The sequence below is a fragment of the Phodopus roborovskii genome, unplaced genomic scaffold, assembly GCF_943737965.1.
Source record: "Phodopus roborovskii unplaced genomic scaffold, PHOROB, whole genome shotgun sequence".
NCBI lineage: Eukaryota > Metazoa > Chordata > Mammalia > Rodentia > Cricetidae > Phodopus > Phodopus roborovskii.
In genome coordinates, this window is record NW_026125295.1 from 14,434,518 (window position 1) to 14,460,782 (window position 26,265).

General features: G+C 52.5%; 1 protein-coding gene across 1 annotated transcript in view; it reads right to left on the bottom strand.

Moving 5' to 3' along the window:
* Positions 1-26,265, bottom strand: part of Cacna2d2 (calcium voltage-gated channel auxiliary subunit alpha2delta 2) — a 130,073-nt gene that overhangs the window by 41,685 nt on the left and 62,123 nt on the right. Inside the window, exon 3 of the mRNA XM_051205055.1 lies at positions 24,168-24,284. Coding sequence (XP_051061012.1) covers positions 24,168-24,284 — 117 coding nt within the window. The remainder of the gene's footprint in view (positions 1-24,167; positions 24,285-26,265) is intronic.

Sequence of the window (26,265 nt, forward strand, 5' to 3'; positions counted from 1 at the left end):
AACTCACTCTATAGATCAGACTGGCCTCAAACTCACAGAGATCCACCTGCCTCTGCCTCTGAGTGCTGGGCGAGTGCTATCACACCCAGCGTCTGGTTGCCAGCTTTAATAGGGCTGTCTTCACCTTGTTGCTCTTCCATCATGTTAACTTTGAATCACCACCCTCCTTCCACACTCAGGTTCCACACCCTTGTCTTTGTTGTTCCCCGAGCCTGGACTGCCCCTCGTCCTTTGGAATTGGTGTTCACCAACACTCTTCAGGACACCTGGTTGTCTGCTAGGCTGGGGTCCAGAATCCTTTGGGGTTTCCATCACGGTATACCGTGTCTGAGTCTGTCCCAGATGTTATGCCTCTGGGCAGGGACTTGATTCACGGATCTAAATAGTCTCAGTATGGGGCATCTCAGCCAAAGGAACTAAATGACCTCAGGGTTTAAGGTGGTCAGTGGGGTTCAGAGGTGGATCAGGAGGTTCCCTAAGGGGGCTGTTGACTCGGAGGCTCTGGCTTTCCGTGGAACAAAGATGACAGAGAAGAGATGTTGACAGGATGAGGCTGAGCCTAAGAACAAGTGTCACCTAGCACCCACGCAGAGAGGGTTACTGATACTGTCTTTCTAGGGTCTCCACCCCACTCTATACATGACTGTGTCACCTGCCAGTCCCATCTCGCTGTCGTCAAGTTAGTGACGAGACAGGGAGGAAAGCCACAGGAGTCTTCTGGAATACAAAGCTAAGTATGTGCGGTCACACACACCTCATGAACTCAGGAGCTGAGTCCGTGGGGGTATTAAATCCATGGGAAGCAGACACCCTTGGCCTGGCCCAGGGCCAGCACATTCTCCTGGCATGCCCCAACCCCCCATATCTACCAAGATGTCTGTCTCTAACACTCACTGTGGCTCACAGAATTAGGACGCCTGCAGGCTCGTTGGCTGGATTGAGGGTGAAGGGTGGTGGCTCCCGAGGGCAGGAGTTAATGTGGCTCCCTGTCCTTCTTGCCATTAAATGTTTGCTCCTGTGGGCTCGACCTATGCTAGGTGGGCACAGGTCAGTGGGCCTGGTTCCCCTGTTCCACGGCATGTCACCAATACGGTTTTCATCAGGCGCCACCTAACTGCCTCCAGCTGCAATTCAGTCTCACTGGCCTGAACACAGAACTGCCAGAGGACTGTTACAGTGAAAACTGCTTGGGTCTGAAAACTCACTGGCAGGATGTAGGGTTCTAGGAAGACCCTCTGCCACAGGAAGTATTCCCATCAGGAACCTGAGCCTGGGCCACCAACCCCAACTAAAGCCCAAGCCCTCGCCCAGCCACCGCGCTCTCTTGCCATGATGTTATTTTTATACTTTTCCCTAAAACATAGCCTGAGCAGGCCCTTCTCAACTCTATTAACATTAGAAATCTAATCAGTAATCAGGCAGCTCATAATTTTCTGATTAGCTCTGATTAGGCCCAACCTCGGGAGAGGGAGTGGGGCAGTGAAGAGGAAGGCGGGGCTGGACAGGCGTCGGGAGGTGCCTAAGGGGACGCTGGCTTGGCTGAGGGTGGAGGGCAGAGGGGAAGAGCCCCAACTCTGTTACTGTGTGTTGCAGGGAAGAGGCGTGGAGTGAAGTTGGTATATGCTGGGTCAGAGGGACTGAGGGCTCAGACAGCAAGCGCAGGTTAGGCCCAAACTTTCAGTACCCTGGATAGAGACAAGACGCCAGGCTGGTAGACAACAGGGTGGGACTTGGATAATGACCTGGCTTCCACTGTACCTAGGTCCTTCCGAGTTCAGAGTTCACAATCCAAGCAGACCCCAGGCAGAGCCGAGTGGCAGTGGCAGAGTTTTCAGAGGGCTGCAACACATAAATGGACCCGGGCCACTTTCTCTGAGCACAGCACAGAGAAGGCCTGGTTGAATGATTATCACCTTTAATGTGAAGGCCATGAAGTTGAGGCCTTCTGGCTCCACAGCGTATCGGAGGATCCGAGGCCTGGAAGGGCTGCCAGCCACCATGTCACTTAGGGACAGAACATGGGTATGTACCGGGCATACTAGGCCAGAGCCAGTCTTCTCTCCCATCTCCGGCCTCTGCCACCTTTCTTTGCCCTGTGCTCAGATGGACATAGAGTACTGACCAAATCAAGGCCTCTAGGCCTGGCCCTGTGGGACCTATTCTTGGCTGGCCATGAAGTTCCTTAATTCATTCCATTTCCTCACTGCCCCAGACCCTGTGGAACCACATACTGGACCCTTGCTCAGGTTAGGGTCAGGGTGGCCCTGTGGTCTGGGATCACTGCCTCTTGTAGACTGTAACCACACAGGTGACCTCTGATAAAATATACAAGCCTATTGGCAGAGATGTGTACAGCTAATGCCATGCAAATTGGCACAAAGGCAATCAGTCTGACTCTAAAAGCTGCCCCACCGGCCGCAGGCTGGCTCATTGTCTTTTCTGTCAATTTGCATCTCATTACCCACAAGCCTCTGCTCACTGGAGGTTACAAGAAAAAGGGAACCAAGTAAGACCTACCGTGTTCTGCCTTCCCCTAGAGCACAGTCCGCCAGTGGGTCAGGCTGCTCAAGACTGACTCTCAAGACTGACCCAAGAGTGCTCCCCACAGCGAGCCCTGCCGCCTCCACAATGCTGCTGCCGTCCCACGACCCTTCCGCTTGTATCATCACAGTTGCTTCCCATTCCTACCACCGCCATCACCGCGTTCACAGTCAACGTTACCTTTGTTATTGCCACCGTTTCCTCCCTCGTCATTTTTGATGTCTCCCCCGTCACCGCCACAAGCATCTTCATCACTGATTTCACCCATCACCGCCACCAACTCTATAACATCATCTCCATCACCACCTTTACCGCCAATGCCGCCTCTATCACCGCCACCGCTACAACCCTGGGGCTGCCTTTGCTATCACTTCAGTCTCCTGGCGAACACCACCACTGCTACTGACCCCGTCGTCGCTTCCTGCACTATCACCCACGCAACGCTGAGAAAAGTACTCTTTACTTTCCCCCATTCTTCATTCAGAGGGTTAGGACGACTGTGAACACGTGACCCAGCGACCATCTTCAACCTAACACCGGCCTGGGTACTAGGCTTCTATCTGGTGCCCCAGGAAGGAAGCACGTGAGCTAGGGTGCTCATCCACTCAGGTAGAGGCCCTGGAGAGAATGGAGCTTGGTCTACGCGCCGGTTCCAGCAGAACCTGGGACTCTGTTAAGAGAGAACTGAAGGAAGCAAACATGTGGCATGGATGGCTGGAGCTGCGGAGTCTAGATTATCTCACCTCTAAAATGGGGCTTTTCATAAATTTAATGAGTCACTGAGTGAGGGAAAAAGGAGGCAACGAAGGGGCAATGCTGAGCGTCTCCAGTAGGCGCTGTGGGGGAGGGCATGACTGGTCTAAGCCAGGATGGCTTTGGAAAGGAGGGCAGCAGGACCCAACCTGAGGGACAGGAGGTCAGAAGGAGGGGGAGGGGGGAAATGCTGCCAAGTGGGAGCGTCTGCAGGGACAACGGTGTGGAGTGGACAATGCCTGGGCTTCCCTGAGGGGGCAGGGCAGGTGAGGTTGGGCAGCTTAGCAAGACCTCTGGTCTCCTTTAGCCTCTCTCCACCCAAGGCTTATGCCCAGGGTGCTGGGTGCTGACCAGCACGGTCAAGCCTCTTCTGCAGAGCTCTTCACTGCACTGCTCACGCCTAGATTCACCCAATCCTTCTTCTCAGCCCAATGAACCCCAGGCAGTATTCCCATTCAATAAACCAGGGTTCCGAGATTCAGAGAGTGTGAGTCACTTGCCCAAGACTACACAGCGATGGCATGCATGGCAGAGTTCAAACTAGAATATGCCTTTATCCATACCAGTGCTGACCTCTGACCTCCATGCCTCCCTGGCTGCAACACAAAGAGATGAAGCTGGATCAAGGTGAAGTTGGGGCTCCCCACGGAAGTCATCCAGAAGAGCGGGAATTGAAGCAATGGATTTCCACCCAGGAAATGGCTGTGAGTGGATGCCCGGGGCTGCCCGCTAGCTTTGGTGGCGGCAGCACGGGTTCTACCCTGGACATAAGGCTGGGCACCAGCTGGCCCAGAGGTCATGCTGGGAGCCTTGGCAAAAGTGACACACAGACAAAGGCCTGGAGGTGGAAGGCAGGTGGGCACAGCCCGGTTGCCAGGTGGAAACGCCCAGAGTAAAAGCCGCTCTGAATACTGGCTGCGCCCCGCTGCTGCAATCAGCCTCGACACTTGGTTATTATGAGGAGTAAAGGCGGCCGGCGGGACAGCTGGAGCCGTGGCGACAACATTTAAGGCGTTTGTCAGAGCTGTGGGACACGGACTGCCAGGCGCTAATGGCTTCTGTGTGCTGCTGCCAAGTGAGAGGAGGGTGGGCAGGCGGAGGCGGCCCTGCTCCTGCCTGGGCCTCGTGCCTACCTCATGCTGCGCGGCCGCTCCACGACAGGTAGGGCCCACCTGGGCCTTGCAGATGCCTAGCAACAGCCGCATAGCCTTGGTACCAGCTGGAGAGGGTGGGGTGGTAGCTGTGCAGCACATGCCTGCCTGTTTCAGGCATTTTTGCCGTCTCCACCTCCATTCAGGCTTTAGCTCTCCTACCCGCTGGGACAGGGGTCTGGGAGTCAGTTCTCCACTATGCCATGCCCAAGGAAGGGACTCCTAAATCCCAGCTGGCTAGTTTCTGCCTCCTCAGCCATTTGATTGGACTTTGCAAGAGTCAGATCCTCCAGGTGAAGGACCCACACTGCACTCACATCCATCCTAACAGAGCTTTGTGAAGCCTCAGTTTCCTTCCCTGTAAAATGGGAAGATAGAACCTTTTATCTTGGATCATATTGACAAGAAAACACAGAGGAAGCTGGGTGAAGTGTCACGAGCCTACAGTCCCAGAACTTGGAGTCTGGGGGCAAACAGCTAGGTGTGTCAGGAACTCCTGCATCTGGAAGAACATCACTGAGTATGTGCAGTCACAGGGAACATGTCTGAGCACATGCTGAGCCCCAGTGCTGCTCACTACCCCCCCATAAAGCAGATCCAACCTCATCCTATTGTACAGACTCAACCGAGGTTTGGAAGTACCCAGTTTCCAGGGCTGAGGAGATGGCTCAGCAGGTAAGAGCACTGGCTGCTCTTCCAGAGGACCTGGGTTCAATTCCCAGCACCCATATGGCAGCCCACACAACTGCCTGTAACTCCAGTTCCAGGGGACCCAACACCCATAGCAAAAACAATGCACATTTAAAAAAAATTCAGTTTTCAGTCATAGCTCCTTGCAGGCAGAGCAGGGTTTTCCCAGGGCTGTGCTGGTGTCCCTCACCCCCCACTCAAGGATTGACTCAAGAGATACTCTGAAGCTCCTCCAAGGAAGGAGATCTTCAGCTGGCTATGGACCAGGAATATGCATAGGGAGACACCACAGATCACCACAGATCTGGGAAGACACCCAGGTGAAAGGTGGGCCCAAGCACTTTTCCAGGACATAGTTCAAAGTGAGGGCTCCTGAAGGCCCAGCATAAAGGTACACTTGGGAGGCAGAGGCAAGCAAATCTGCATGATTTCAAGGCCAGCCTGGTCTACAAAAAGAGTTCCAGACAGCCAGGGCTACACAGTGAATGTGGTCATTCCCAGGGTCTGTTTCACATCTTTGAACCCACAGAGCTAGGAGCCCCCCTCCCCACATCAACCCAGCCTCAGCCCACTAAAGTTATTAAAATGTATTGGAGGGCGCCGGCAGCTTCATCCAGAGCCCAGAGCTCTGCCCCGCCGGCACACTTCTAGGATAGGGTCTTCCCCAGTACTCTCGGGCTCTGTGTTGCCACCTTACTGTCAAGGCCATCTCCACAGGAAAGCAGGATCCCTGTGACCATGGTCTCTTGGCTCTCCATTCACTCTGACTTTGTGGCCATCCACTTTGCCATTGGAGGTGGTGGCCTTCGGGTTTGAGAAAGAGGGAGTGTATACATGTGAACATATGTGAATGTGTTGCAGACTTGGAAATGTGTCCAAATGTGAGCATGGGAGAGTATACACACATGCCCACATGGTATGGATCTTAACATTTGGACAAACAACTGCCTTTGCATCCTTAACTGTTTCTAAGGTATTGGTAGTCGGGCATTTCTTCTGGGAGGGAGTTTACCGAGCTCTGGCTCCTAGACACACACGTCTCAGCCCTTGCCACTGAGGCTCAGCCAAGTGAATTTTCCTGGCTAGGGCCTACTTGCTTCCCACCCAGAGGTCCCCTCCTCCAATGTGACCTCAATCTGTCCACTGCTTTTCCTTCCTCCTGGCCTTCATCCTAGCCTCTGATCATTTCGTTTCGTGTTATCTCGTCTCAGCAAACACCACAATGCAGAATGAATGAAAAGGTGACCCCGAGGCCTTCTCTCCTTTCTTCTACCAACGAACATTATTAGTGGTGCGTGTTGGGGGCTAGAGACACAGGAAGGGTGAAGGGGCTCTGGCCCAACCTCACAGAACTCCCAGTGCAGGGGAGGGGCTTCCACTTGTCTCAATGCCACCCCTCACCCCAGCCAGGCCTGGTACAGCCAACACCAGGCTAGACCAAAGAAACCTAGTGTTTGAACCCCAAGTGCTTCTAGAATCCCCACATACGGCCTCCACAGCCACAGGTAGGGGATGGGGTGGCAAGGCCAGAGCCATTTGTTCTTTTCTTAAAAAAGAAAACACTCTGGACAAGGTAGAGTGCCCAGAGTCCACGAAGATGGCAGAAGGGTTTCTGCCTAACCCAGGCGTGCAGCTCCACAGCCTGAGATGGCTGCACCAGGGTGGGCAACATTCACACCACAGCCTGCTTGGTGAAGTTGGACTGACTGTGGGGCCCTGTGCCGAGCCACCACCCGGACTACATAGGCAGGCCAGCATCTGGCAAGCGCAGCCGTCTCCCTGGAAAACGAGATGCTTCTTATTGAGATAACAAATCGCTCCGTTTAGATCCAAATTAACCTCCCCCAATTACCCCATTCTCTACCACATTTCACCAGATCGAAGCCCCTTCTGCCTGCACAGTCGAGTGCCCAGTCCTCCCCAAGGCCAGGTCATGCGCATCCCAAAGCCAAAGCAGCTCAACAGCCTCAGCCAGGCTGGCAAGCACCCTCCCGAGATGGGTCACGTTTTCCTTTTCTTCCTTTCTTTTTTTGGGGTGGGGGTGGAAAGCTTGATGCAGCTGCCGTTCTAAGGAGTGGGAATTTTTATTTTATTTTTTTAGCTCGTTCTTTGAAATAAGGATGCAATATGGGATCAATTTTTGATGACAGTGAAGTAAAAGGGGAAAATAGTAGCAATTTTCTCTTCTGAACATGCCCTATCTAATGGAAGGATGTCAAGGTGGAGTTTTATATGGAGGAGAGACCATGTGTTCCCAGGGACACGCGGTCAATCAGAGATGCTGGGCACGATTTCAGCTTTAGGGTGGCTGGGAACCCCTCCCGGTTCCCTAGTGTCTCCCACGAGAGGGTTACCCAGGTGGGGCAAGGAAAGGTTGAGCTTCTGCCCCCCCTTACCTGGCTCCACAATGGACCCTCCTGGCTTTGTGCTCTGCTGGCCTCAGTTTGCACCAGGATTCTAGAGCTGAGACCCCAGGGAATCTTGTGTTAATTAGGGTTATAAAATCCTGCCCAGCTGCTGTCGCCTTTCTGTTAAACCCAGGAAGCTGAGTTCAGGGAACGGGGTGGGACAAGGGTGAGGAGGGGGAGGGGACCGGGTTGAATCCCTGGCTGCCAGGGCTGGGATAGTCAGCACACCCAGCCTATTGTCTGGAGGCTTGGGATGGGGAGGTGGGGTAAGGGGGAGGGGCTGTTCACAGACGAAACTAAGGGGAATACCACGCCTCACTCCACCAGTGTCAGAGATTCAGGCCCGGGCCGTGTGTACTCACAGTGAGGTTCAGGTCCAGGGCAGATTGGAACAGAGGTCAGGGTTTCCGCCTCCAAACCCACCCCCGACTCACTTTACCACAGAATGCATGACATCTGGGCTGCTCCAGCACCCTGGCCAGTACTGGCCTGTTCCAACAGAGGTCTAGTCTCGGATGGCCTTATTTTTTCAAGGCCTTCTTCCCCTTGCAGCTGGGGGGCAGAAACGAGGTAGAAGTAGTATCCTTCGAAGGCAGAACAAACACAGGCATCAGATTCACAAAGCCACTCCAGGCTGTGTGTCCTGAAACAGCACTCAGACATACCAGACTCCCATAGGCCCGCACAGAGCTGTGGTTCCAAAGACACAGACCCCACACACCTCAGCCGAGGTAAAGTCCTTCCAGAGGACAACTTTGGTGACACACAGGAAGAAACGTGCTGGGTTCTTTCTAATTGCTTTTTTCCCCCATCTGCCACCCATGGACCCACTAAACACAAGCAATTCATTCCCAAATGTCACCTTCTAGAGTCTTTGCCATAAGGTCAAAGTAATGCTGGTACAAAAGGCCTTGTTGCCTCCTCCAGAGTGTCACACAGAACAGAAATTAAGGGGTGGGCAGGGTAGGCTGGATCCAAAATATCTGCAGATTCAAGGAGGGCACGTAGGGGCCCCTTGTCTCAGCACCTGCCCTCAACAGACTCCGCCCAAAGCCGCGCCTGCCACCTCCTTTCCTTCCTTGGCTGTGGCCCGGTCTCTGAAATAATTAGCAATTCTGCTCAACAAAACGCAGGCCCGATGGGATAATAAACTCCAACATCTGTCAGAAGAGCGAGCTCCTATGGAATTGCCAAGAGAAACATTTTTCTCCTCATTCAATTCACATTTAAATCGAAAACAACCCCTGCAAGTCTGCGCCAGGCCTGCGGCGCGGGGCTCCGGGAGCCCACAAGCTGTTCCTGGGCCTGCAAAGAGCCTCGGACGAGTGGCGATCACTCACTCAAATTAACAAATCATTTTATTTAGAAATAAAGAGAATTTGTAAGTGACGGATGGCTTCAGGGCCACTGAGGAGGAGGGGAAGCCAGCCACTGGTCCGGTTACCACATAAGGTAGGCTGGCAGCTTTATGTCCCCCTAGCAGAAAGGTCTTCCGGGGAACACAGAACATAGGAGCTAGAACTCCCTTTTCACAGCTGCCCAGTAAGACAGACAGGCTAGGAATCGTGTTGCCATTTTAAGGGGATACACTGAGGGCCATGGGTCCCTAGTTGTATTTGTTGGCTTAAAAAGGACACAGGCATCAGAGGGTACCTAGCCAGGGCTGGCTCTACCCCAAAAGGAGCTTCCCAGGGCTGCAATTCAACCTTCAGGCTGTAGGAGGTGCTATGCAGAAAGATCGGAAGGAGCCTTTGTGACGCCAAGGTTGGATTTGGATATGGAAGAGTTTTGCCAGTACGCTTATGCTCCTCTTATACTCCAGAGACCTGCATTCCAGGCCCACTTTGGCCACTTTTACAATGAAGAATATACACTTGGATCATCATGGGCTCTCTCGTGTATAACAACCTCTGAAGGCCCGATAGCAAATACCAAATAAATATTGCTGGCAACAAGCTCCAGACCTTGCCAGACCATTCCTTAGGGTGCCTCCATCTACCTCACTTTAGGACTTGTGAAGTGCCCGTTTGCTAACATCAGGTCTCTCTTTTGGCTCTCACAGGACCTAACTTTTGTTGCTGTTTTGTTGTTTTTGCTTTTCAAGACAGGGTTTTTCTGTGTTACAGCCCTAGGTGTCCTGGAACTCACTCTGTAGACCAGGCTGACCTCAAACTTACAGAGAGCTGCCTGCCTCTGCCTCCCAAGTGCTGGGATTAAAGGCGTGCGCCACCACTGCCTGGCAAGGACTTAACTTTAAACAGGCACTGTGGGAGGCAGAGGTATTTTCCCCCCTTTTAATCACAATGGTGTCAGGGCCCAGTAACTATTTCTTAAATGAACAGATGATTGGATGGATGTAAGACATGTGTGCAAAGTAACTATTTCTTAAATGAACAGATGATTGGATGGATGTAAGACATGTGTGCTTAGACCTGTGTGAGAAAGGGGATCCTGAATGTGTTTGTTGTGATACATTTTCATATCCTATCCTTCATGGACCATTCCTTCTACCCGGAGCCTCGTTCGTTCCGCTCATTTCTCTCTAGTCACCTCCTAGGCCTCTTCAGCTTGGTCCCCCTCATTTTGTACCCCTGTCACTCCATGGCTATAGCCCACTTTGAACCAATTCCTCCACTCCTGCCCCAGGGTTGGAGACTGAACACAGAACCTCACACATGCTTGGCACACCTTTCACCGCTGTGCTACAGCCCCAGCCTTGGGCCAGATTCTGTCAAGTCGGCTGGGACCTGGTTCCTCTTTGTCCTTCCTTGGGCCATGGAGGGGGCCTTGTGAGGTTGAGGGCTGGAAATACCATGAGCTATTAAAACAAACCTGTAAGGTAGAGGGGATTGTAGAGGACAAGAAGGCAAGATGGGGCTAAAGGAATGTGGCCTAAGAGAAAAGTGTCTAGGAAGGCAGAAGGAATGTTGGGGCCGACGGGGTGTGGGGGGTGTGGGGAAACCTACTGAAGATGGAGACTGCAGGCACAGGTTTTATTTGAATGTCTATGTGGGGCCCAAGGTGCCTTGAAGGGGCAGAGCAGCCTTTTCTGACCTCTCCGGCTTTCTGGACTTTCCCCGCATGCTTGGAGGATTAATAAATGAGTGGAGCGTGGCATGATGGGGCTCAGGGAACTGAAATAAGCTACAGTGGGAGGAAGAACATTGCCATCCTTGGTTCGGGAATTACTGCCCCACAAGGAGACGGTAGGGCTGCAAGAGGCAAGGCCAGAGGAGAGACACACAGGCTCCTTTCCTAAGACTGTCAGCCCTCGAGCCTCAGCATACCTATAAAAGGGAGCAGGCGCATCTGGGGCTCGGCAGGGCTGGACACCAGTGCAGGCACAGTCAGTGCTCAACACGCCTTCAAGAGTGACCTCTGCTTCCTCAAGAGGCCGCCAGGGTTCTGATGCCTGGCCCCAGTCCTGTGCCCGAGGTTCAGGGCTCCTACTGCCCTCTGTCATCTTTCCCGCTCTACCTCTCCCGCCACAATCCCGTGTGTGTGTGTGTGTGTGTGTGTGTGTGTGTGTGTGTGTAGTTGTGTATGGAGGTGTGAGGGCAAGCCTGTCTCCCTCAATGCCTTCTCTGTCTTATTTTTTTGAGTCAAGATGTCTTAGTGAACCTTCCTTGAGCTGGCCAGTTGGTTAGAGTGGGGGGCTAGCAAGCTCCAATGATTCTCCTCTCTCCACCTTCCTAATGCTGGGATTACAAGTGTGTGCCACCATGCTTGGCCTTTTACAGGGGTGCCAGGGCCTGAACTTAGGTTCTCACACTTGCACAGCAAGCACTGATCAACTGAGCTATCTCCCCAGCTTCTGTTCATTTACTTATTGATAATAAATAGCTCAGGCTATCCTCAAACTCACTATATAGCTGAGGATGACCCTGAACTTCAAATGGTCTTGTTTCTACCTTCAAGTTCTTGTACTTTGGGCCTTTGCGCCATGCTTCATTTCTGTCTTTCCTAAATGGCCCACAGGTTTCTTAACTCCTTATTCCTGTGGTGATATCTCCCTTAGCTCACTCCCAGGCCATTGGGGGTGGTCTCAGAGTCTACCAAGCAGAGGACATGCAGGATGTCTCAGGAGGGATGTTGAGAGCAGCCTAGAAGACGTGTGTGTGTGTGTGTGTGTGTGTGTGTGTGTGTGGTGTGTGATGTATGTGGTGTAGTGTGGTGTGTGTGGTATGGTGTGTGTGGTGTGGTGTGTGGTGTGTGTGTGTGTGGTGTAGTGTGGTGTGTGTGTGGTATGGTGTGTGTGGTGTGTGTGTGTGGTGTAGTGTGGTGTGTGTGTGTGGTATGGTGTGTGGTGTGTGTGTGTGTGTGGTGTGGTGTGTGGTATGTGTGTGTGTGGTGTGTGTGTGTGGTGTGTGTGGTGTGGTATGGTGTGTGTGGTGTGTGTGTGGTGTAGTGTGGTGTGTGGTGTGTGTGTGGTGTAGTGTGGTGTGTATGTGGTATGGTCTGTGTGGTGTGTGTGTGTGGTGTGTGTGTGTGTGGTATGGTGTGTGGTGTGCGTGTGTGTGGTGTAGTGTGGTGTGTGTGTGGTATGGTGTGTGTGGTGTGTGTGTGTGGTGTAGTGTGGTGTGTGTGGTGTGGTGTGTGTGTGTGTGGTGTAGTGTGGTGTGTGTGTGGTATGGTCTGTGTGGTGTGTGTATGTGTGTGGTGTGGTGTGTGTGTGTGGTGTGGTATGGTGTGTGTGGTGTGTGTGTGTGGTGTAGTGTGGTGTGTGTGTGGTATGGTCTGTGTGGTGTGTGTGTGTGTGTGTGGTATGGTGTGTGTGGTGTGTGTGTGTGGTGTAGTGTGGTGTGTGTGTGGTGTGGTGTGTGGTATGTGTGTGTGTGTGTGGCGTGGTGTGTGGTATGTGTGTGTGTGGTGTGGTGTGTGTGTGTGGTGTGTGTGTGTGTGGTGTAGTGTGGTGTGTGTGTGTATGTGGTATGGTGTGTGGTGTGTGTGTGTGTGGTGTGGTGTGTGTGTGTGTGTGTGGTGTGGTGTGTGGTATGTGTGTGTGTGTGGTGTGGTATGGTGTGTGTGGTGTGTGTGTGTGGTGTAGTGTGGTGTGTGTGGTGTGGTGTGTGTGTGTGGTGTGTGTGTGGTGTAGTGTGGTGTGTGTGTGGTATGGTCTGTGTGGTGTGTGTATGTGTGTGGTGTGGTGTGTGTGTGTGGTGTGGTATGGTGTGTGTGGTGTGTGTGTGTGGTGTAGTGTGGTGTGTGTGTGGTATGGTCTGTGTGGTGTGTGTGTGTGTGTGTGGTATGGTGTGTGTGTGTGTGTGGTGTGGTGTGTGTGTGGTATGGTCTGTGTGGTGTGTGTGTATGTGTGTGTGTGGTGTGTGTGTGTATGTGGTATGGTGTGTGTGGTGTGTGTGTGTGTGGTGTAGTGTGGTGTGTGTGTGTGGTATGGTGTGTGTGGTGTGTGTGTGTGGTGTGTGTGTGTGTGGTGTGGTGTGTGTGTGTGGTGTGGTGTGGTGTGTGGTATGTGTATGTGTGGTGTGTGTGTGTGTGGTGTACTGTGGTGTGTGTGTGTATGTGGTATGGTGTGTGTGTGTGTGTGTGTGGTGTGGTGTGTGGTATGTGTGTGTGTGTGTGGTGTGTGTGCATGTCTCATTCTGGCTCCACAGGGCTGACACCTCATCACAGCCCCCTTAGTGCCTCCTGGCTGTCTCTATTGCTTCAGGCTAGAGCAGGAGAGGGAGGTGGAGGGAAGGGATCACCTAGAGGCATGCAGTCCTTTGGTAATGCCTCTGTTCCTCTAAGGCTGGGGCCTGCCTGGCTTGAATTCTGAATTTCTAGGCGTGCAGGGCTTACATGGGGATGGCCTCTGCCTTGAGGGTAGAGAAATAGAACCTACTGGGAGCATCTCAGTGTAATACATGGATATCCCTGGGAAAATGTGTGAGTTTGTAACATGCTGTGGAGGTTTGGAGGAGTACTAGAGATAGGGGTGGTAGAGACTCAATTCAATTTCCTAGGCTAGGGAGAGCTTTTGGTAGAGTATCTATACCAAAATTCTCTACATTCGGCCCAGGAACAGCCTAGGGTTCAGCAAGCACAAACGTGGTTTGACCCAACAGAGAACTCTGAAACGGTTCTAATTGTGAAGCAGGGAGCTGGAAACGTGGTGGCATCTGTCTTCAGGGTCGGTGTAGATGTAGACTGACAGGTCACTTGCCTGAGAGAAAGAGCTGGACTAGCCCCCTCCAGTCCTATAATTACAGATTCTGATTTGGTTCCCTGAGGTCAAGGACCTGTATCTCCAGCATCCCTCGGGCCTTGATCTTGTGAGCCAAGATCTGACAATGTGCCCCTGAGCTCTGAGTTGGGAATTTGACATGTGATGCTTCAGTGACCTAATTGGTGACCTTGAGACCCTTGATACAGTCCAGGGCTGAACTTCCTTGGTAGGTACTCCCTTAGCTTGCAACCCATGGACTCATATTTGACCCTGAGGCCACAGCTAACAGCTAACAGCACCCTCAAAGAGAAGCAGGAGGCTCCTTTACTCAGGGAAGTCCTGGACTGTTTAATGGGCATATGCTGTGTCTCGGAGCCACAATGCAGAAGTAGAGCTTCTGGGGGCCTTGTGTGTGTCACCCTTACACAAGCTCTACTTTGAACATGACATCCAGGTCCTTGGAAATCCTTCCCCAGGCAGAGCTGGGAAGCCACAGAGTGGCGTTTCCTCCTTAGGGCTAGGGCCTGGTTCCAGGATCCTCTACTGAGACCCAGACAGGCCTGACCTCCACTCCTTGCCTTCACCCATCCTGCCTTCTAAGAGGAAAATCACAGGGAAGTAACCCTTGAAGGGAGAAAGGAGAATGTTTTTAATTAAAAGTTTAAGAGAATTCACATCCCGAGGGAATCTCAGCAAGAAAAGGCGGGGACACACGGGGCCGGGGAGCAGAAAAGTAGGCCACACCAGCCAAGGCTCCGAGCCCAGCTCTTCCAGTTGCTTCCTGCGATGCACAGGCTGGGCAGGCTGGGCCCTGTGCAATGCAGCCTTAGTTCTCCGTTGGCAGAATGGGGATATGGGGCTCAGCTCTGATGGCCAGCCTGGGAGCATTCTGAGTGAGAGCTTAAAGCTGGGCATGACAGCACGCATTAACAATACTAACACTCAGGAGACTGAAGCAGAATCACTTGGAGGCCAGCCTGGGCTACCTATAAGACCCTGTTTTAAAACAGAATCAACACAAAATCAACCAACCAATTGGCCTAAACTAGGGGCTGCTCCCTCTGCTTAGCCCCAGACATTTCTGACCCCAGGAAGATGAGGCTTGAGGCTTGATCAGGAGCTGTCATGCTTGGCCAAGGCCTAGGGACATGCAACCCACTGTGGAGTTCTGCATGTATCTTGTCTATAGACAATGGCTTCAAGGGGCCCCTGCCTGAGGGCTCATCTACCACCTCTGCTTACTTATGTACACATTTGACCATTACATGCTGGGTTGTGGGTAGCAACACCACCATGTATTTTACCAGTCTGAGCTCTGTGATTGGGCAATGCTTGGGTGTGAATGAAATGGGTGGATATTCTTGGGAAGGGCTGAGGTCTGTGCAGTCCCTTCCTCCTGGCATAGGGAGGGCTCTGACATCCTCAGGCCTAACCCACTGATTTGCTTCTACTTATCAGGCTGGGGCCAGGATGTATTAAGGGGGGTCACTGCTTGTGAGGCCCTGTGTGGAGGAAATGGGAGCCAAAGCTAACCTATGAGATGTCCCTACACCCAGAAGTCTCTCTCTCTACCCTTTACACCCTTTACTGGGAGAGGAAAAAGTAAAGGGGAAATATGACAGATGCAATAGTTTCCAAAATGAACTAATTACACGGTAGTCACACAGGGAGATGAGATTAGAAGAGGAATATTTGATAAAAGGAGCCCGGGTGTGCACTTGAGTGGCAGGAAAAGGCCAGTGTTATTTGGAGATTGTGGAACTTGGTACTCCTGCTGATACTTGGAGAATGGGGTTAGTGGTCCCCTGAATTAGACCATAGTCACAAGTCTGGGTTGTCACTATTGTCCATAGACTGTGGCTTACCTGTTGGCCCCAACTCTCCCGAGTGGCTGGGTCTGGAGCCTATCTAAAAGCTGGCTAGAAGCAGGGCCCTGAGGTCCCCAGCTCTGGGAGAAAGGCCTTCAAGCTGTAAACTCAGTAGATGCCCTGCTAAACTTCAGGCAGGATGCAGTATCACCCCTGCAAAGTTACCCAAGACCCTGGGACTTGAGAGAGGCCAGGCTTTCAGCAGCCCTTGCCCATAAGCATCCTACTGTTATAGTCCACAAGCTCCAGGCTTGGGAGAAAGGCAGCAGGTGCTGCCAACTTCCTGACAATCCCTTTGGATTCTTGGGGACTCGGCTTCACTCTGCAGCCCACTCCCTTTCAATGTCTCCTGCCTCATACGTGTGAGCACCGGGAAGTGTCTGGACTCCCATCTCCTTACCGGGCTGCCATCAACCCACTCTTGCCACCTCTCTTGGGTCTGAGGTCCCTCCAACCCTCCCGCATGAGGCTGCAGGCCTTCAGCCCCTCTCTTGACACCCATGATGGCCTCCCCTTTCCTTTGAGTAGCCCTACTTCCCGTGTTGGAGACTGTATGGACCACTCCAGAGCTCAGGCATCTAGCTCCGCCCCCTCTTCCTCTCCTCTTTCAGAAGGCTTTCCCTGCTCACTGAGGGGCAAACTACCCCCTTTCCCCTGGCCTTGGCCTCAGTGACAGTTTTTCTGTGCTTCCAAGTACCCCAAAGTGGAGTGAAGCAGGAAGATCAGCCTTGTCACGTCCCACCCCAGAGTCCACCCTCCAGAAGCCTCTCCTCCAGGAGTCTCCACATCCACAGAGGGCATCACTCAGTAAACCCACCGTGTGGACTCTCAGCACCCACCTCACAGGTAAGGCAACCAAGCAGAGAAATGAACCGGCGAGCAGAATGCCCTGAGGCTGAGTGACAGTGGTGGCTGTGACCTTACCTGTCTCTTCACCCAGGTGTCTTGTTCCCAGTCAATCACTCTCTAAGGCCCATCTCTGGAAGGCCTGCTCCTTCACTACTCTCTGCTCCTCTGTTCCCATCTGTTTTTGAGAGCCAGCACCTGCATCTCCCCGGTGCACTGGCTCACCCCACTGTCTCAGGCTTCTACACTCCTGTACGGACATCGGCTTCCCTGGTTCATGGCCTCCTGGAGTCATGCAGTCTCTGTCCCTTGCCTTGTTTCTGCCTTACTGCCTGTCTATTCATCTGATCGCCTGCCTAGGCCTCTTTTAGGCCGTTGGACCTGGTGACTGGGGACACACGGGAGGAGGGGACCTGGGGTTATGGGAGGTCAGAGGGACCCTGAACAAAGGGCTGGGGAACCTCGTAATTTAGCCCCAAAGCCTCTGCCTAGAAGTCCTGAGCTGTGTATGGGGAACTTGCTTTCCCTGGTTCCAGTTATCTGCCTCATCGTACTCGGCATTCCCGTGGACAAATGTAGAGGCTGTAGCTGAGGAGATATACCCAATAGCTCACTGACCCTGACCCTGCCACGTAAGGGCCGAATCCCAGGTCCCCAGGAGGCTGGAGGATGCAGCCTCATGTCTTCAGCAATCACCATAGCTGGGCTCCAGCTGGTGTTCACACAGCAAATGCGGGACGACTCCCATTCACTGAGGAACAGAGTGGGCAAACATGGGGAGGCTGCAACAGAGGGCCAGCGACCATGCCCAGTCTCCCAAACACCGGTTCCATGGCTTGGGCCAGAAGGTAGGAAGCGCTGCGTGCGTAGCCTTGACATTGGGAGCCGTGGAGCTGCGTGTCGGGAATAGGGTTCCTTGTCAAGTCCCCAGAGGACTGGGTGGGGCCGAAGGTCTACTTCTGGCCCCTGAACTTGTGTGCCTCTTCTACGTTCTTCCTCCTTCCCTGGCTACATCCTCCTCTTCCCAGGCCCCTCAGGCTTAGCCCCAAGCTCCATACTTTGTGCCATGGTCCACAGCAATGTCACCTTCAGACTGTACTCCCTTAGGTCTATGCGCACTGTCCCTGTCTTCTCACGCCCTCAGTGTCCTGTCTACCACCCGAGGTCAATGACACCAGCTTCTGAACCAGTGCTTTCTCCCATAGGCACCCACTGTCCCCATGGAGGTGCTGTCCATTACATGGCTTTAAGCTCAGAAAACTGGGGAATCTGCTCCTAGAGCATGCTTGGACCACGCTTAAGGATGTGCATTAAGCATTCCAGACATCAGACTATGAGTTCTGTCCCTAGCTCCACCCCCTGCCACATCGCCTCTTCCCTGCAGTGGAAACCGAGGTACCGGTTGCACCTTCTGCGCATGCTCCTTACCAGGCCAGCGCGGGATAGACATTGCTGAGATAGCCCTGCTTTTTGCCTTTGACAATTCCTCCTGTCTTCTAAGACTGGGTTTAAGTTGCCACCTCCTCCAGGCTGTCATCCTAGGCTTCTCATGGTGACCGATTTGCACACTGACACCCTGTAGATAGATTATTGTCTGTCTCCTTGAAATCTGGGGCCTGGAGGGTCAGGATCGGCCTGGCTGGCACACTATTACCCTTCTCAGCCGTCACACACAAGGGTTTCAGAACAAGGGCCACATGCTATTAAGACTCAATTAAATTTCTCACTTCTATGCTCCTAAATTAGTCTGATTTGTCCTTGTGCCACCTGTCGGTCCTTTTCCCCTGCCTCGCAGGAGCTCTCCATTTGCCAGCTAGGACTCCCTACCCCCACCAGTCCCAGAAGAGTAGGCGCAAGTAGAGGGGACTCTTTCCTGAGTGCAGGCCTTGTCTGGGGAGTGGAGTTCAGTGTTCCTCCTTGGGCTCAGGGATCATTTCCTCCATCTAGTTGGCCCTGCCCCCGAGTCAAGGCAATGTTGCTTCCTGGCCTAATACATTCAAGCTATCAGCCCCTTGCTCCAACCTTCTACCACTGGGGAAAACTCAGCTACAGCATGTGTGTTTCATCTCCTAGACCTTAGAGATGTTGCACCCCAATCACCATCCCCTTGGTGATTAGCAGATGCTGGGGGATGGCTGTGGCTCTTCCGGGCCCCTTTCTCTGGAGATCCCAGAGCCTACTGCACAAGGGCAATTTGAGACTGGAGGAGGCCGGCTCCAAATAGACAATTTGGCATTTCTGGAGGCTGGGTAAGTAAAGATGACGGAATGATGAGACTCTGGGATCCTTTGGCTATGGCCCAGCTACCCTGTACCTGTATGGTCCCCACAATGACCCACGAGACTTGCTCTTGGCCCCACTAGCACAGCCTGGAGTCCTCCAGAGTATCTCCAGGGTCTTCTGGCCATCCCACCAGGATGCAGGCAGGAGAGGAGGGCTCCACACTCACGTCCACTGGGAACTGGAACAGTGTGTCTTTCTCTTGTGCATGCTGGCTGACTTCAAGGACAAGGATGACTGGGTGTGTGGAGAGTGATCACCAACTTCTACACACATTCAGGCCACCTCCTCTGAGGATCCTTCCCTGACCTCCATCCCTAAATGGTGGCTTAGGAGGAGCCTCACTGCTACCTGGGCTTCCCCACCTGTCTTCCTTCTGGCCACACACATGGAAGGTGTTCGATAGATGCCCAGCGCCATCCAATGCATCCTTGTCCCCAGGGGCCCCCAGCTAGCTCCTCTGGGTGGCACCTTGCCAGGAAGCAGCACTGTTTGGGTGAGGGGAGAATAATCAGCTGTAAACGCCGCAATCAGGGAGAAAAGGCTGCTCAGGCCCTCGGCGCCCACGCGTGCGCCTAATTGGCTCCACGTGTCTGCAGATCCTTTCAAGAGCGGGAAAGTGGAAGGGTCAAGATCTCTTAATGTTCGTAATGGAAGGGAGGCAGAAGCCACTGCCAGCCCCACATAAACACCTTTTAATTGCTCAGAGAAGGGTGGGCGGAGACAAAGGGTGCTACAGACTCCCTTGCCTGTCAGCCTGCCATTACTGTACCTGTTTGAGCTTCTCGGAACTGGAGTCCCCCCCCCATCCCAGAATTTGAGCCCCAGCAGAATCTGGAGCCAAGGTCCAGCATCTGTTCCACAAATGCTTACAAAGCTCCTACTGCAGGTCAGAGCTTGGCAGATGACTCATGGCCTGGATTTCCCAGGACCAACCTATTTGTGGGACCCTCATCAATGAATGCACCCCGGACCCAGCTGAACTGACCTCTAGCCGTCTCAGTGCCCAACCATTCTTGCGGCCTCTTCCAGGTGGCCTTCCCTACTGTCCCTTTGGAAGAAAGGAGTCTCCCTCTTGCTGAGGCTCCTGCCCCCAGTGACCCACTGCTTGTGGGACTTCTATTCATTATCGTCCCATCCCTGTGCCATCTGACCGGGAAACACGAGGCTGTACTTGGAGACACAATCGCTAGAGTGGCGTGCTACTGGCATCTAGTGGGTAGAGGGCAAGGGTGCTCCAGTGCTCGGAGCAGGCCCTGCCCCACAGGGACTGATCCAGTTCAAAACACCCTTGGTACTGAGGCGGAACTGGGAGGAACCTTCCTGTCCTGACAGAGAACAGCCTGTCCTCAGGCCCCTGGCCTCTCCCTCCTGCCCCCTTGAACACCCAGCTCAGAGCTCCATTCCTGAACAGACCCGGCCGGCCGCACCGCCAACATGCATCAGCTAATTGGGTTAAGTGGCCATTAGCAGCAAAAGCGGGGCCACTGCGCTCAGAAGGGTTTTTAATTCTACTCTTTAAATGATGCTAATTCCCCAGAGGTCACTGACGGTGGGGGTGCTGCCCACTGGAACCCCCAGATCCAAGGCTAGGACTGCACTTCCCCCTGCCCCTCCCATGTGAACTTTGTGGGGGGGGCCTTTGGGAGGGACACTCATTGTCTAAGAAAGAAGCTGAGGGGATAGGGATTTGTCCACGGTCACTAGGTCATCATACATCAAGGTCCTGTCCTTCTGTAGATGACTAATTCCACATGGTCACAATGGTGGCATGTATGAAGGTGCCTGAGTTTCTGGGCTCTGGAGTCCCAGCCAGGCTCTACCACTGCTCCAGCTTGTCTAAGACGGAAAGCAAAAGGACTTCTGGAGCAGGCCGCCAGTTTCTACACTGCTGTGTACAGTAATGGGCTTTGGTCTTGGTGCCGTGTCTTGGGTGCCCTGGCCCTGCCTGGGATTCCCATTCTCTGGCAGCCAGTTCACTAAGCCATTGTGCCCTTGCTTGTGGGCTTACCTCTCACTTTACCCAAGACCTCTTCCTGAGCCACACAGCCAAGGTGCCAGGGATGGGTGGCAAGCAACACAGCCTTCAAGGACACTGTCCTTTATGAATGACAGCTCCTGGAGTTGTGAAGCTAGAGGCACTGAGAAGGGAGGGTGCCCATGCCCTTAGTTTTATTTATGTTTCTGAGACATGGCCCCTTGATGTTGACTGGTGGTTTCGAACTCTTGAACTCAAGCAATCCTCTTACCTTAGCCTCCTGAGTAACTGGCACTAGGGGCACAGAGAAGGAAGCTAGGGACTGAGATGGATGACCTTGGCCTGTTCTTCCCTGCTGCGCCTTCAGCCACAGCACAGGGATGATTAGTACATGGTTGGCCGTAAGTGAACACTGGTAACAACAACACGGAGGGGGAACATAACAATGAATAAATGACCTTTCCGAGAAAGGGGCTGTGCCAAGTCCTCAGTTCAGAGGGGATGGTGGCAATGGCAATTGTGCTTCAATCTGCCCAAGTTCTCATGGTGCACAATAGGCACTCAGGCACCGTCTTGTCCCTTCTGGGGCTCAAGTCCCCAAAACGCCCTGGCTCAAAGGCCTCATCTCCGTCGGCAGCTGAAGTTTCAAGACAGGGTCCCCTTCACGTGTCCAAAGCAGAGAGACCTGCATGGTTCCTGAATCTGGGGACACTGCTTGCTTGTGCTTGCAAGGCCCTGAGCTGGCCGGCTTCTATCTGATGGACCCTGACTGGACAATAGTGAACTTGTGTCCTGTGGTGCTCAGCCCCCTCTTTGCAAATTAAGATTCAACACCGGATCAAGTGTTTTAAATTGGATTACTGGATGGGGTCCAGGGGAGGAGGAATGATGGAATGGGGGATGGGGGGTCAAGACCCCCCCAGCCCCTCCCTCACTTGCACTCAGGCTGCACACAAATGTGGGAAAGAAGAAAAGGAGTAGAACTCGATTGAAAGCAAATTTAAAGCATAACGAAGTTCAAAGCTTACTTTGGCCAATTAGAACCAAGGGGTAGGCAGTCCTTCTGTCCTCTGGGGATGCAGAATGAGTCTGAAGTCAGACCGCCACAGAAGGAGATGCTGGGATGGTAAGGGTTGTAGCCTTAGTGCATGCCTTGGGACTGTGGCCAGGACTTGGGACACAGGCCAGGATCGGAGACAGGAAGACCTGTGTTTTAATTTTGGTTCTCTTGCATCCTGTCCAGACACCTCCAGGCCTCACTGTGCCCCTCTATAAGAGGAAGAGGCAAAGACTTCCTTTTGGGGTTGCTTTGAGAATGACTTGTGATACACTGACCACGTGGCACGTGCTTTTCCCATCATTCTTCCACTGAAGATCATTTTGTATTCGGCCCTGACTGTGTAATGGGGAATAGGCTGATGCTGTCAGCTCAGTGAAAGAAGGCAAATATCCGTCTTGTCTCTCAGGCAGGGATGAGCACGTGGGGTACATGATGAGAGTTGGACTAAGACTCCAAGCCTGTGGTCATGCCCCAGACTCCTCTGCTGCTAAAGTTGGTTGTTCCTGTAGTGTTGGGTTCAGGGGAGTAGGGAACGACTTAGGACTATGGATTCTGAGGAAGATGATGGAGCCTGCATTCTGGGTTGCATTCATTGCCACCATTCAGCACAGCCTCTACCAAGGCAACCCATGTTGAAGTCTGCGAGCGATGCTCCCAAAGACATGAACATGACCTTTCCCACACATACCTCATGTTGGCACTAATTTGGCTGGCAAGCCAGGTATGGTGGTGTATGTTTGTAACCCCAGGTCAGGAGGCATGGGCAAGAAGATTGGGAGTATGAGCCAGCCTGGGCTACATGCTTAAACCTTATCTTTAAAAAAAAAAAAAAAGTTTGAGCAAGACAGCATATTCTTCAAATTGGGAGGGGGCAGGAAAACTAGGAAGCAGTGTGCAAACTAAGGGTCTGGAATGAGGGCGGGGCAAGGAGTCAGAATAAGATAAAAAGGGACACATTTGGGAGAGAGTGTGGGTTAGGTGTGACATGCTAGCTGAGTAGGTGAGCACATGGTTGAATACTAATAGGGAGAGACCTTTGACCCCCTACAACTGAAAACTGGCTTTGCCCCTTCTGTGGAAGCCTGTCTGTGACCAAGATATCCCAAAAATCAGGTGAGACTAGGTTGTCTAGGCACAACTCTTGGTTTGCTGGGCTCGTAATTGTTGGGCGATCCTTAGAACCCATTTTCCCTCCAATTAGAAGGCCAGCCTAACCCTCTTCTGTGCACTTAAGTAGTTGGCCAGTGGGGTTACTGGAAAGGGGGCTTCCTTCTTTATTGGGGTCTAGATATGGAGGATCCAGGCTAGTTCCCTTGACTTGACCCTGGCCATAGTCGTGGATAGATGTGCTAATTTTTAAAAAATTGCTTTATTGAGATTTAATTGACATAGCAAATTTAGTCACATTAAACATGCATTTCAGTGGTTCTTAGTATAATTAGAGTTGCACAACTACCACCATAATCTAAATTTAGAATATTTTCATCACCACCAAAAAGAGACCCTGTATTCACCAGCCCTTCTCCTCCCAACTACCCCTTGGTAACCAGTAAGCCAGCATTCCATGTCTATGGATTTGTCTTTACTTGGCATTTCATGGAAATAGGATCACACATGTGGCCTTTGTCATTGGTTTCTTTCACTTGGCATGATGTGTTTCAGTTCATCCATGTTATAGGGCATATAAAGACCTCCTTTTTTCTTTTCTTTTTGTCTTTCTTTCTTTCTTCCTTTCTTTTTTTTTTTTTTTTTAAGCAGATGTTGCTATCTGCTTTGCAATGGTGCCACTTATCTAGGGTCAGAATGGATGCTTCTTGCCCATTTATGAATGACTTTGAAGCTCCTGAGGGCCCCTTCCCACCTTCTATCCTTGGAGTGAGCAGTTGGGGGGGGGGATCTGGTTGCTTTGTCAGGCTAGCCTGGCAGGTCTTACCACTTATGGAAACCCAGTGCCTGAGAGCTGCAGCCTCTCTGAGTATAAATTGGGAGACTGAGGGCCAGAGCAGGCAGAGAAATATTGAAGATCTGGGCAAAGCAGGGACTCCAGCCTTCCCCATCTGTGGCTGCCTCTGTGCCATCCCCTCCCTACCGGGTCCTGTAGCCCACCAAGGGGCATACTAGTCACTCTTCTGACCCAGTGCTCCCTCCCCCATTTACAGACAAACCAGGAGACTGAGAGGGACGAGAAAGTGCCAAGGCCCTGCAGGAGGGGGAGGCAGGACTGCCTAGGTCTGCCAGGTCACCTCATAGGCAGCCAAACCCAATTACAACTGCCATGGCTGCGCACAGTCCTGTAGCTGTTCCTCCTGCCCAAACTCAGGGATCCAAGTGCTCTGTGACAATGAGGGCTGGAGCACCGTCTCCAGTCAAGGCCACGACACCTAGCCTTCCTGTAATGCTCTCATGCTCCCAATACACTGGCTTACCTTCAGAGCCTGCACCTTCCTGTCCAGCAGGCTCTCAATGTCCCCTGCCACCTTCTCCACCAGTTTCTGTGGTTCGTTCTCCTGTACTTCAAACAGGTTCCGATTGTCCTTGTAGATCTAGAAGGAAGCAGAGGTTAAGGGTGAGGCCAGAGTGGTCCAAACTCCCACACCATGGTCTCATATACTGTCACTGCATGCTCAGCTCAGTTCAGCCCTTATCCCTATAGGACCCTAGCTTTGGTCCTATCAAGCGCAGAGTGCTTGCGTCTAGGATGAAGGTATAGTGTAAGCTAGTTGGTGGCCAGTGTTGGTGGTTGATGGGTCCAAGTTTGCTTTATCTGGACCTCAGGGATCCCCTTCCAGGGGCCATGAATTGTATCCACTATTAATTCAAAGTGGCGATGAGCAGCAGAGGGGAAGGGTCGGCTGGGTGGGAAACAAAAGGCAGCGTATGTGGTGAGGGAGATGGAGCTAAAAAGCATGTGCCATAAACCACATCCCAACAAGATGCTCACACCCACACATGTACATATATGTACACGAATCTTTTACATGTATACACATAGCTGCTACTCCACACAGCCTCAGGAAATGTGATGTTTCTGTGGGTGCCACCCTAGGCCATTTGCAGAAATTATGGAGAATTCTTGGAGCCCCTTGGAGGATCCTTTGCCATTCAAGGCACAGAATATTGAGGGAGACCAGGTAGGAAGGATTAATCTACCCATTTCCCTTCCTTAGGAGGTGGAGTCTGAGTACACATGCGTGTAAATAAATGGTTAGTATGTGACATGGCTTGTCACTGCTATCTGTGCACATGCCAGGGTGTGGGCTTTGGAGTGGGTGAGGCTAGGTCCTTTAGATACAGCCTGGGAGCTTGTATGTGAGTCTCGGAGACAGATTTCTACAGGCGTCTTTGTTTAGGCTTGGGGTCTTGGGTGTGTGCATGCATATGTGTGTGTGTGTCTCCAAGCCTGACCCAGTCTGTGCACCCATTCAAATGATTCCAGGAAGTTTGTACCCCAAGTTGACTCCTTCACCACCAGAGGTCACAGGCCTGGCTACCATGACAGAGACTTGCCACCAGGCTGTGCAGAAGTGGGGGCGTGTAGAGACAGAAAGGACTGGCAGTGAGGGAAATAAGGAGGTGACAGAAGCATCCAACGGGAGACAGGCAGACAGGGCATGACAAGGCTGGAGAATGACCGAAGAGGTGCAGAGATAAGGACACTGCCATCCGACAAGCGGATGGGCTGGGAGCTGGGGACTTGAGCCTTTGCTGCCTTCCCAGCCTGGCAGTCCAAGGGTTAAAGCAATATACAAAGCAGGCTCAGGCAATCTTCTCCTCCTTCTGCCACCCCCCATCCCTCTCTGCTTCTCTTTTCTTTTTGTCCTTCTCTTAGAACAAAATAATTTGTGGTGAAGTCGCTCCTTCCTACAGAGCTGTGGCAATTAGGGGGCGAGTGGGGGAGAGGACTGAGGGTCTGAGTGGACACCAGGTCAGGTTGCTCCATACAGTCCATGTTCAGACTCTGGACCAAGGTCCTCAGATGGTTCTCAGTGATGGAGGCAAAGGAAAGGAAGAATCGGAACCCAAGGGTTGCAGGGAAATGCAGGGAGCCGGCATCCTACATTAGGAAAACCGAGAGTCAGAGAGAAGAGCACAATCCTGGACGTAGGACTGAGTGGCAAAGGCAGGCTCCATATCTTCTCCGACCCGTCCTTCTCAGGTCTGGAGGTTTAACAACAACAACACCCCCCACCCCGCTTTGAACCGTACATAGTCTGGTTGTGTAGCAACCATGATCTGGGCTACACAGCTGAAGCAGCACTCAGTCTATGTGTGCCAGCAGGGGGCGCAGCTGCATGGCTTCATCAGGGCCAAGGGATGAAGTTTCCTTGTATTAAATTCGCTTGTCAAGGTCATTCCCAGGCTCTGAGGCTGGGCCATGCTGGTTTCCTGACATGTCTTCTGGAAACGTCTGGAACCCCTTTCCCAACTTATAATACACTTTGAATCCTACGTGGCTACCGGGTTGGGGCCAGCAGTGGGAAGAGATCTGGTATCAGGGTTATATACCTCAGGGTCCCAACAGGT